At 41.7% G+C, this 10,939-nt stretch overlaps 2 protein-coding genes across 2 annotated transcripts; one reads left to right on the forward strand and one right to left on the reverse strand.

Annotated features, from left to right (window-relative positions):
* Positions 1–27: 27 nt before the first annotated feature.
* On the reverse strand, positions 28–3,737 carry LOC101755755 (protein disulfide isomerase-like 2-1). Its single transcript, XM_004977024.4, has 11 exons — positions 3,514–3,737; positions 2,536–2,620; positions 2,254–2,351; positions 2,119–2,174; positions 1,618–1,735; positions 1,492–1,519; positions 1,313–1,404; positions 922–1,078; positions 714–838; positions 506–605; positions 28–413 (listed from the first exon to the last, which is right to left on the reverse strand). The coding sequence occupies exons 1-11, from the start codon at positions 3,684–3,686 to the stop codon at positions 345–347; spliced, it is 1,101 nt and encodes a 366-aa protein (XP_004977081.1). The 5' UTR covers positions 3,687–3,737; the 3' UTR covers positions 28–344.
* Positions 3,738–6,465: 2,728 nt separating this feature from the next.
* On the forward strand, positions 6,466–10,891 carry LOC101756561 (dnaJ protein ERDJ3B). The gene is made up of 10 exons (XM_004977026.2): positions 6,466–6,777; positions 7,035–7,183; positions 7,273–7,399; positions 8,484–8,601; positions 8,798–8,914; positions 8,999–9,085; positions 9,747–9,806; positions 9,904–9,981; positions 10,294–10,365; positions 10,442–10,891. Exons 1-10 carry the CDS (start codon positions 6,695–6,697, stop codon positions 10,598–10,600), a joined length of 1,050 nt encoding a protein of 349 aa, XP_004977083.1. The 5' UTR covers positions 6,466–6,694; the 3' UTR covers positions 10,601–10,891.
* The last annotated feature ends 48 nt before the right edge of the window (positions 10,892–10,939 follow it).

The raw sequence follows: 10,939 nt of genomic DNA on the forward strand, positions 1-10,939 counted from the left end.
ATCAAGATTGCCTTTACCCAGATTATATAAGAGCAAAATAACTACCGGAGGCTGAATAACCAACCAACTTATTCGATTAAAGACGAAGCATGGGGTATCATCTGAAGTAAACAGTGATTACTAAGTAAATCCCCTGTAACCAGAAAAGGACATACATCCCCGTGCAGCTGGGTACAAGTTTGTTAGAAACAAAAATCCAATCAACTAGCTCTGCCACTACTGGAACTGGACTTCCACTACCACCTTTCACTGATATTATCCCATTTCTTCTGTTTTTTCCTCGTAGGTGGTGGTTGTGCTATCGGCTATAGCTCACTGGCAGACCGGGCCGTGGTTCATCACCTTCAAGAAGAGAATGTCGAAAGAATGTTCTTCTTGATGATGAATTCGTCAGCTTTGGAAGGACTGATCGACTGCAACACGATGAAATATGGAAATTAGCTTCTAAGCTTCTAAACTTAGTAATAGCATTCACCAATTAAATGGAGGATGGAAAGTTCCACACCTTCTCCAGCATGCGTTGAAGCCTCTCGGTCTCCTTCTTAGTATAGTCAGATCCCTTGTCCATAATCTTCTTTGCAGCTGTCACATAGATCTTCCCATGCCTGGTTTAGAAGCAAATGAGTTAATTTGACAATGTTATTTCCTACATAAAAAATGTTAGACCAATTAAGTAGCCTTAAACATAGTGAGAGAAATGTGGAAGACAGTACTTGGCAGCAGAACCACTGAGCTTAGCAACATCCTCTTCTATTTTGGAGAGGATTTCTTTCCGCTTGTCATCTGCAGCGTTGATAAACTCCTTCACAAGAGGATTCAAGCTTGCCACAAGCCCAGACTACAGAAACAATGAACTTAAATGTATCAGTTTACATGTTCATCCAACTTAATACTAAAATGCATTTGCTAAGTTTAACCAACCTCTGAAGTAAGTTGGCCCTTTGAATCCCGGCTGGTGCCACACTTCTCATTAATGAACTTGACAAAGTCATCCAAGTCCCGGCCACCATCATAATCTTCACCAGCTTTGTTTCCCTTAGGGAAGAACTTCAATGTCGGGAAACCAGAAACACCATACCTGAAAAAGTGATATATATTATTTTTCTGCTATGATGTCATCGCCAAACTTATCACGAATTTAGGATAGTTTGTGCTAGTTCTAACAGTCTGTGACACTACGGAAGTGCCACTTCCATGTGTCCTCAGGAAAACATACCATCAGAACATAAGATGAAAATGAAGCAAAGTTAAACTAAAGAGAGATGTGTAGCATATATGACAACCAGTGAAATAAGCAATTCATAATCCATACTTTTCAGCCAAGTCAGCGTGCTTGTCAGCATCAAGATTGGCAATCACAACACCCTCATCCTGCTTGAAAACTGAAGCCAGCTTCTCATAAACCTAAACAAGTACAAGTTTGTGTTCAGTCCACCAAAAAATAAAGATCCGATGCAATAATTTGGAAACTTTCAAGCTAACACTACTAACCGGAGCAAGATGCTTGCAGTGACCACACCTGTAAACAGAAGGGACATCAATGGAATTAAATTCCATTAGAATAGTGTGACTGAAAAGGATTTAGGTGAACAGTATAAGTTGAACACGATAACCAACCATGGAGCATAGAACTCAACAAGGACATCTTTGGTTTCATCAAGCACAACTGAGTCGAATGTCTCTGGAGTCAGAACCACGACACTTGAAGGAACTGCAGCTATCTTTACATTGGTGCCTGGAAGAGCATACATTAGTTGCCAATTGCCAATCCTTCAACAAGTAGCACTTGACCAATAACACCACACAGTTAACAAGAGGAACTTTTGCATCATAACAAGGGGCTTATCCAAAGATTGAAGTGATAAACTTCCCAAATAGAAATATATATATATATATATATATATATATATATATATATATATATATATATATGAATGTTACCAACAGAATATATAAGTAACAAAATAGGCCAAAGGTTGGAGGGGGCGAGGGAATAACACTGGGGGGAAGCACCTACTGTGGTAAATGTAAATATATGTTTCATAGTCCTCTAATTTGGTAATTAAAAAAACGTGACAGCATGGTTGAAAACTGTTCTTGGCAATAACCGAGGCCTACCTGCTTCACTGTTAACAAATTCTGCAAGGGCTTCCGCGGAACGTTGACCCTCATACCTGCACAAGTGTAGATTTAACATTACTATTCCAATAAAAATCTTAGCAAATTACAAAACAAAAAGGTATGCATTCTCACTTCTTTGGCTCCAATGAACCTTTGGGGAACCATTGAATTGTGGGGTATCCAGAAACTCCATACTTGCTGCACACACTTTTGTGCTCATCGCAGTCAACCTAGATAGTAGATATGAAAACCGGAGTCAATTCGTCACAGCCAACAAATGTAACTAGAGATTCAAAACAGGTGTTGTAACATAGAAAATTAAGGGATGTGATGAGAATTGTTGCAAAATCAACATCCAAGCAGGGGGACTAAACAAGGTGGTAAATACTAAATTCCCACAAGTATGAAATGTACCTTTGCGATTAATACAGATTTGGCCTTCTTGAAACTTGCGCCAAGTTTTTCATACTCGGGGGCAAGCTTCTTGCAGTGGCCACACCTAAAACAATACGACAATCATTAGACAAACAGAATCAGACAATAAGATCATTAAAATACAGATGTTCAGAGAAAAGTTTGTAGATATGTGAGCAATCTCGAAAGCAGACGAGATTTGAATGAAGTGATGATTCTAAAAATTAAGGTATACTCTCCTATACTTCAGATAAATTGAAACAGTCAATCTGATTGACAACACTATCACTTGCTGGAAGCTTTTCTCAGAAAATGGAATTCACACAGTAGAGTTCCTAAAGCAATACCAAGGCATGATGGAACTACAGCATCCTGAGCTCTGACTATGCTTCGTGACACTCAGCACATTTATCAAAATACTTGACAGTTTAAGATCACCTTCGAGTGGATGGTTTATTCATTTAATGCAATGAACGTCAAAATATACCATGCTTCATGAACTGGCAGCAAATAAGATCACCAGCACACCAAACTGTTACGTATTTGTCCCTTTTCTTCCTACAAGACTCTCTGAACAGTAAAACCTCACCACTCTCATGAGCAACTAGAAATAATTCAAATCACCACGCATACTACAACCAATGAGGAATGCAATAAAACAACACGAACTTGTTAGCTGCGAGGATCAGATCCCACACTTTCTCAGTGTAATGTAACATTCGGCCATATATAGTAGGCAAACTTTCAGGATTCCATTCGGCAACAAGGATCCGTGACTGCTACAACTCGTAGCCTGCTACTTAGCCACGAGGAACACAAACACGCGTAGAAGAAGGATCCCAGGCTTCCTGGCTCCCGCAGAAGCAACGGCAGCCCGATCCCAGACTGGTCAACTCAATTCCCGACTTGCTACGGATTTATCAGGTTCGGATCCGGCGCGGTTACAATAAAGGGTGTGAGAGAGAGAGAGGGGCGAACCATGGCGCGTAGAACTCGACGAGGGCGGCGCGGTCCTGCCCGACCTCCTTCTCGAAGTCGGCCTCCGTCAGGGCCACCACATCGTCGGCGGCGGCCGGCGAGACGGCCGCGGCCGCGGCGGCGAGGAGCAGCAGGAGGCCGAGGGCTTTGCGGGAGATCTGAGGAGGCGCCATGAGATGCGTGCGATGTGACTTGCGAGCTCGAGTGAAAAAAAAGGAAAAATCGGGCAAGAGGGAAGTCGATTAAGTACTGGATTAGGGAAGGGTTAAATTTTAAAACAATTTGTGGGGCCCAGGGCACGTGAAACGCATTGCCTGGGAGGAGGGATCCGTTTCTTCTACGCCAGCAGGATTTTCACCGGCAACTACGCAACATGACGTCACTGAACAAAAGGTGGAGCACAGACGCACAGTCGAACAGAGTTTGGATTCTCGAAGAACGAAGATGTTTGACATCGCCTAGAACAGAAAAGAAGGAAATCAAAGGTGTGCAATAGAAAAAAAAAAGAGGAAATCAAACGAAAATCATATTCAGACGATAGAGAGATAAATAGACTTCGTTCAAACCAAATCATCTCCATAAAGAAAAGAATTCAGAAACTAGGGCAAGACATCGGGTATCGAATTTGCGATCATGTCGCTGAGGGACGAGATCTTAATGAGTCTTGGTAATATTTTGTTTCTAACACACTGGTTGGAGTAGCATTCTATGCTCGTTGGTTTGGTATGGATGATAACTGAGGTTGCTTCGTGGTAAGTGGTAACCATATAATCCATCATCCGCCATAACCAAATGGTCGTGCGGCAGTAGTGTGAGATTAGGCTTGAGGTGGCCCTTTAGATGTTTCATCGATAGTCCTAGAGATTCGTTCTTTGAGACATGCAACTAGACATTTGGTCTTCATCGCCCTCTCTACTATTGGCGGTAGGATTGGCATCGACGGGAAACAAAATAGAGTTGCTACGTTGACGGATACCCGTGGAGAAGGAGATTTATCAAATTTATTTGTAACCTTTCTGCATTGATTTTATTTTCCTTAGTATAAATGCATATTTCGTTGAAGAAAAGGACAGCTTTTATTAAGATACACTTTCCTCTATAACTCAGTCCACCTTGGTCCCTTTCATGTACAATAATGCATATCTTTTCGTTTTCATTTGTTTTCTGAATGTTCATTCTATTATCTTAGCCAAGCAATAGTTCTCTACTCTAAATTTCACTACTCATCGTGTTGAATTCTATAGATTGACTTTTCAACCAAGGTTAGGCGCACAGTTTAATGGATGCCTTTATAGAAGAGTTTGGAATGTCATGGATTTGGCAGATGTTGTACTAGGAACATTTTCATTTTTCCGACCATGTTTGCAAATTTTAGCAAGTTCTATTTAGATGTTTGTGTAGAATCTGATGTACAGGAAAATCTAGTGCTTCAAAAAAGTTCGTTGGGAAATCAAACAAGAAAAGAAAACGTGCTTGTTGAATCAAAATTCCAATAGAAATGTGTAAATTTTGCCAAATTCTATTAGATGCTTTGTGTAGAATCTGATGTACAGGAAACCCTAGTGCTTCAAAAAGGAGTTCTTTGGGAAATCAAACACCAATCTTTTTTTTGAAACTGCAAACACCAATCAAATAAGAAAATAAAACCCATGTGCTTGTTGAATCAAATTTCCAACAAAAAAAACAACCAAAAAAAAAACGGAAAAGCAGCCAAAAAAAATAAAACGCTAGAGGGAGGGCTCGAACATCCGAGCCATATGCTCTAACCAACAACAGAGCTACTCCAAGCTGAACCAAAAATTTGGAGAAATCAGTTTAACTAATACGTTATACAAATGTTCAAGATGTAAACAATAAGCATCGCTCCTGCAGCTGTAAACACTTTTAAAAATACGACAAATTGCAAGAGGAGTTTTCAAAACAAAAAAAATCAATGTTTTCAAACTTCAGGAGGAGTTTTGAACGTAAATGTTGTTGACCAATTGTTTCTGGATACAATGAGCCGATGCGTCTCTGTACAACTTGTTGCCCGGTGAGGTGAGTACGTGAGAAAGGCCACTTCCTGCTCTGTCATACCATGCTCACGAACACGAAGAAGTTTTATCTCAAAGAACTAGCCCTACTTCGAACATAAGAATTTCATAGATAATACTTGGCTTACCATATGATCCGTACTTCCCTAGCACAGTTATAAACACATGGCATAAGAAATTCATAGGAGCCATACCACTCTTCCTAATCATGAAGGATGTAAATACATGTAAGACTAAGACTAATCTGAAGGATGTAAATATATGTAAGGCTAGTCTTAATGGTAATTTCATGAGCATTAAATTTGTTACCATATCAACAATTTTGCTAACTTGGCTAGGCTGTTATGAGGGGAGTTCCATCAGATGAGAGATGACTGTCATCGCCATGACACCCAATAGGCACAATTAAAAAATTGTCAACGAAACTGTACATTGGGACTAGCCTAATAATATTATAAGAGGGTGTTTGGATCCGTTAGAAAATTTTCTTTAGAGAATAAATCCAGTCCAGTTTACTTCACCGAAACACAGCGTACATAAGTTTAAAGTTTAGTACTAAACATGGCTTACACTAGAGATTATGAAAACCAGCTTTAAAAAGCCTGTAGCTTTCATAATCTGGTTTTCATGATCACACGAGTTACCGCCGTTCCACACACGGCCGCGAGAGCCCGCAGCGTGCGATTCATGGCAAGGCGTTGACCAGACCACCACGTCAACCCCAGGGCCCACCATTGCCATGATGACGTGGCCTACCGGAGTGCACCTAGCAATTCACCCTGACCACAAAAGCAGGGGCCGAGTCCACGTGGATCCTTCCCATTCGCTCGGGAGCCCAACATCCGGCCTCCCATTGGTCCACGTCACGCGCTCCACGTCCCCCGCCCACTTCTTTCCCCGATTCCTTCTAGAAAGTTTTAAACCGCGGAGGGCCACTGAGGAGGAAGACGAAGGGGGAGGCGACGCCGGCGACGACGAGGGAGACGAGTCGACGAGGCAGAGGAACCCGCGGCAGGCACGCTCGCGCGCGCGCGCGCGTAAGTACGCCTCCTTTCTTCTCCCCGCGCGGGAGCGAGCTCGCGGCCGCCGGTGGCCCGGTGGAGTGTGTGCGAGGAGTAGGGGGAGTGCCTCGAGGAGGCGGGAGCGGGATGGCGGCGCCGGGGAAGGGAGGGGCGGCGCGGATCGCTGCCGCCTTCATCGTCCTACTGCATCTCGTTGCGGCGATCGCCGGGTAAGGGTTTGGGCGCGGATCAGCTGTCGATCTTCGAGATCCCATCGCTTTTTATTCCCTGACTGATTAGGCTCTTAGAAATACGTTTTCCGCTGTTTTGATCCGGTTCCCTCCGAATTCACAGGGTTTTTCCTGTTAATTTTTTTGTCGCATTTATCTGTTCCTGGTACATTGGGTTGAGATCTGTGTGCTCGACTCCCTTTGCTTTTAATCAAGAATGCTTTCGATTTGACTGAAATTTCATGGCGGTGGCGCAGGAAGAGCTACTACGACGTGCTGCAAGTGCCCAAGGGCGCGTCGGAGGATCAGATCAAGAGGTCGTACCGCAAGCTCGCGCTCAAGTACCACCCCGACAAGAACCCCAACAATGAGGAGGCAACCAAGCGCTTCGCCGAGATCAACAACGGTACTAGTCGCCTAGTACTCTTCGAATGGAATGGATAACCTGAAATTGACCAACTGCGCTGGAAGTTTGACAAATGTGTTGTGTTGCAGCGTACGAGGTGCTGACTGACCAGGAGAAGAGGAAGATCTATGACCGGTATGGTGAGGAGGGATTGAAGCAGTTCCAAGGCCGGGGAGGCGGCGGTGGTGGGATGAATATTCAGGACATCTTCAGCAGGTAAGGAGAATGGTACCAATCATCTGCTGCTGTCATTCCAATCGTGGCATGTCTGTAGATAGTGAGCCTCAGGACTAACTTATCTAAGCTGTTAAAAATTTACATTACAAATGATGTTGTGCAGAATTAGAGTGATCTTTGAAAAATAAGAAAGTAGAGGCTTCAACAGGTCGAACTAGAAGTCCTGTATTGCCCACTTGCCCCTAGGTTGGTGTGTATGTGTGTACACATGGATCTCTAGCATACAGATGATGCAGAAAATTGTCAATATAACTGGTTCTCGCAATGAGGGATGAAATTTCAAATGTAGCGAGTAGACTACCTTGCTCTTATGCACTTGATTGATGTGCATTAACTTGCAAAACGGAACTTTTGATTTGTCACTCTCAAATCCTAATTGCCAGAGTATGAAAGATCTGGAAATGTGTATGTTCCATTCTGTAGGATTTCTGTGTCAGTGATAGTTTGATAGCATCACCTTAATGGTACTGGAAAATGTGACACTTGACTGTTTATCATTCCATTGGACCATGTTTGGGAAGACTGTTGGCGTATAGGAGAATTGGAGAAAGAAGTGTCTTTCCTGCACATGAACTCATGCATTCCAAACATTGTCCTAACAAGCAATCAACTTCATGTCTAATCCACCATCCATCAGGTCACAGAAACGTGTCCTTACGGACATCAAACAACTCCTCAAATACAATCATGAAAACCATTTTATTTTCTAATTTACGCCTTTCATTGGAACTTCCTTGGAAAGTTGTAGGCTAAAAGATAACAAAGGCATAGTGTTTTCAGTATTTCAATCTCAATGTACTAAATTATGTATCAATGGGGAAAGTTTAGATTGTTGGACTCCCTTTTGTCTGGTGGCAGTATATAAATCATTTTGGAGTTGTGGCCAGATATTATTTGGTTGTTTTTGCATATCAGCATATCTCTTGCAACAGCATCAGCTGGATGCACCTCAACTGTAAATCCAAATAATTTATCTATTCTTACTGCACCCCCAAATGGTTTTGCACTATCTTTCGTTATTTAGTGTTCACTTTGTTGATCTTTTTTTCACAAATTATTTTAGCTTTTTTGGTGGTGGTGGTGGGATGGAAGAGGAGGAAGAACAGATCTTAAAGGGTGACGAGGTGGTTGTTGAACTGGATGCTTCACTAGAGGACTTGTACATGGGCGGTTCTCTAAAGGTAACTTGATTTATCTAGCTTACAGACAAGTATAGCTGAGTGTTCACCTTGCTTTTATAATTTTGTCCTGACAACTAAAAACATGCTTTGAAAAGTGTTACCTCTAGTATTGTTCCTAGTATATTTCTTAAGTGGGCTGTACTGTGTCGTGCACAAAGGAAAAGTTTATTTATTTTTCTATTTTCACATGTGATAGGTTTGGAGAGAGAAAAATGTCATAAAACCAGCAGCGGGAAAGAGGCAGTGCAATTGTAGGAACGAAGTTTACCATCGACAAATTGGTCCTGGAATGTATCAACAGATGACTGAGCAGGTAATTTTCTAGTTACATTATGCATGGTCTATATTTTAATCCATTCATAGTTTTCTGTACTGAGGATGTTCCCTATCTTTTTAGGTCTGCGACCAATGTCCAAATGTGAAATTTGTACGAGAAGGTGAATTTTTAACTGTTGATATTGAGAAGGGAATGCAAGATGGACAGGTATGAAGCAGCTGTTTTATCTGTCCTCTAGTCGCTAACTATGGATGTATTTTTCCATATTGACATATTGTTCCATGTGCCATTGATCCGATATTATCTATGCCATATTTTCTCTTCTAGCATGCACAAACGTGGATGTGTGACACACGTTGTCTACTTCTTATCATGTACTTGGTTACAGTGCTGCACTAAATGCGTAAAACCATTACTCTAAGAAAGCCATTCGGTTTTGATCACTTAGTTGCTTACAATTTGCAAAGACCGGATTAAATTGGAAAACTGGCTTGTTTACTGCTTGCTACTGCCCATCAGTGTTGCTTTTGACTCGGTAGGTTTGAATTGCTTGCAGATATTGCAACCTTGGGCTTCTGTAGAAACATAATAAGTTAGTTTTTACAGCTTCTCCTGTATGTTTGAGTTTCCTTGAAGAGAATCCTGCAGATAAGATGCCATGGTTCTGATTTGTAACACTATGACATACCCTTGTCCGATTCCCGTCATGACCTAATTTGAGGGTTATCATCTAATAATGTCTTTCATTTGCACTTTGAGGCCATTTTTGTCTGTCCTGCCCGAACATTATGTTTTAAACATCTGATACATCCAGGCCTTAATTTTTGTGGAATGTTAATGGTAGCATCATCTGAATTTTTTTTTTCAGGAGGTTTTATTTTTTGAGGAAGGTGAGCCTAAGATTGATGGCGAACCTGGTGATTTGAAGGTTCGATTTGTCTTTGTGTCTGTTTGATTGTAATTTACTTAGGCGTTCCACCACATTTTACTGATTGTTGCCTTCCATTAAATAACCTTATGAGCAGTTTAGGATCCGAACAGCACCACATGGACGCTTCAGAAGAGAAGGCAATGACCTGCATGCAACAGCTACAATCTCCCTGGTACTGCCCTTATCTTGTCCTGTGTGCATGGGAAAGCATGATCATCTCGCATGGACCAAAGAAATTTTCTGTGACTGCTGACTGGATGAGTTCATTAAAAGCCATGTTTGTAATTTGGCCACTAATTTAGCTATAAACTTGATGTCAACTTAATACTGCATCTTAAACTAGCCCTCTCACAGAAACGATACGAAGCCGTATTTGTACACCTGAATCCAACTTGTGCACATCCAATAATTCTCTAGTTCTCCCTGCCAAGACGCATTATCAATTTTATTCTAGATGCCCACTAATCGCATTTTGCTGTTGCAGCTGCAAGCTCTGGTTGGTTTTGAGAAGACCATCAAGCATCTCGATAACCATCTGGTGGAAATTGGCACCAAGGTAAAGACATAGCAACCCAGCAGCAAGATTATTGTCATTTGCAACAGATTAGTTCAATTTCATCACAAATTTGCAGAGTATCACCAAGCCGAAGGAGATAAGGAAATTTAAAGGTGAAGGCATGCCGCTGTACCAAAGCAACAAGAAAGGTGACCTGTATGTCACATTCGAGGTGTTGTTCCCGAAAACCCTAACCGATGACCAGAAGGCCAAGCTGAAGGACATTCTCGTGTAGACCATTTTTCACCCTTATGCTACAGATAGTTTGAGGCGGGTGTCTCAAGGAAATTTTCCATGTAGCTTGCATAGAAAGAAGCTGCTGCTGCATGTTCTGGGTGTGATTTTGCCTTGCTAATATTAGCAGCTCTGTTTTCATTTTCTTTCCCTCTTTTTGCGATGTCCTTAACAGCTCAGTGTAGTTGTAGAAAGCAACAAAAGTGTACCAGAATGTTTGTACTTTTGGAATTCAGAATACATCGATTACAGAACTGTAGTAGCAAGTAAAAAAAAAAAATCCAAATCCCAATTCTGCTTGCAGATACAACACTCGTTTCCTTGCAGATTCTACTTGTAG

This window comes from Setaria italica, chromosome VII (genome assembly GCF_000263155.2).
Source record: "Setaria italica strain Yugu1 chromosome VII, Setaria_italica_v2.0, whole genome shotgun sequence".
NCBI classification, from domain to species: domain Eukaryota; kingdom Viridiplantae; phylum Streptophyta; class Magnoliopsida; order Poales; family Poaceae; genus Setaria; species Setaria italica.

Excerpts from the sequence above, each read along its gene's own strand:
- LOC101755755 (XM_004977024.4), bottom strand. The coding sequence starts at position 3,686 with ATGGCGCCTCCTCAGATCTCCCGCAAAGCCCTCGGCCTCCTGCTGCTC. Across the intron at positions 2,175-2,253 it reads GGTTCATTGGAGCCAAAGAA|GTATGAGGGTCAACGTTCCG; the intron begins GTGAGAATGCAT and ends ACACTTGTGCAG. Across the intron at positions 606-713 it reads CTCAGTGGTTCTGCTGCCAA|GCATGGGAAGATCTATGTGA; the intron begins GTACTGTCTTCC and ends CTTCTAAACCAG.
- LOC101756561 (XM_004977026.2), top strand. The coding sequence starts at position 6,695 with ATGGCGGCGCCGGGGAAGGGAGGGGCGGCGCGGATCGCTGCCGCCTTC. Across the intron at positions 7,400-8,483 it reads ATTCAGGACATCTTCAGCAG|CTTTTTTGGTGGTGGTGGTG; the intron begins GTAAGGAGAATG and ends AAATTATTTTAG. Across the intron at positions 8,602-8,797 it reads ACATGGGCGGTTCTCTAAAG|GTTTGGAGAGAGAAAAATGT; the intron begins GTAACTTGATTT and ends CACATGTGATAG.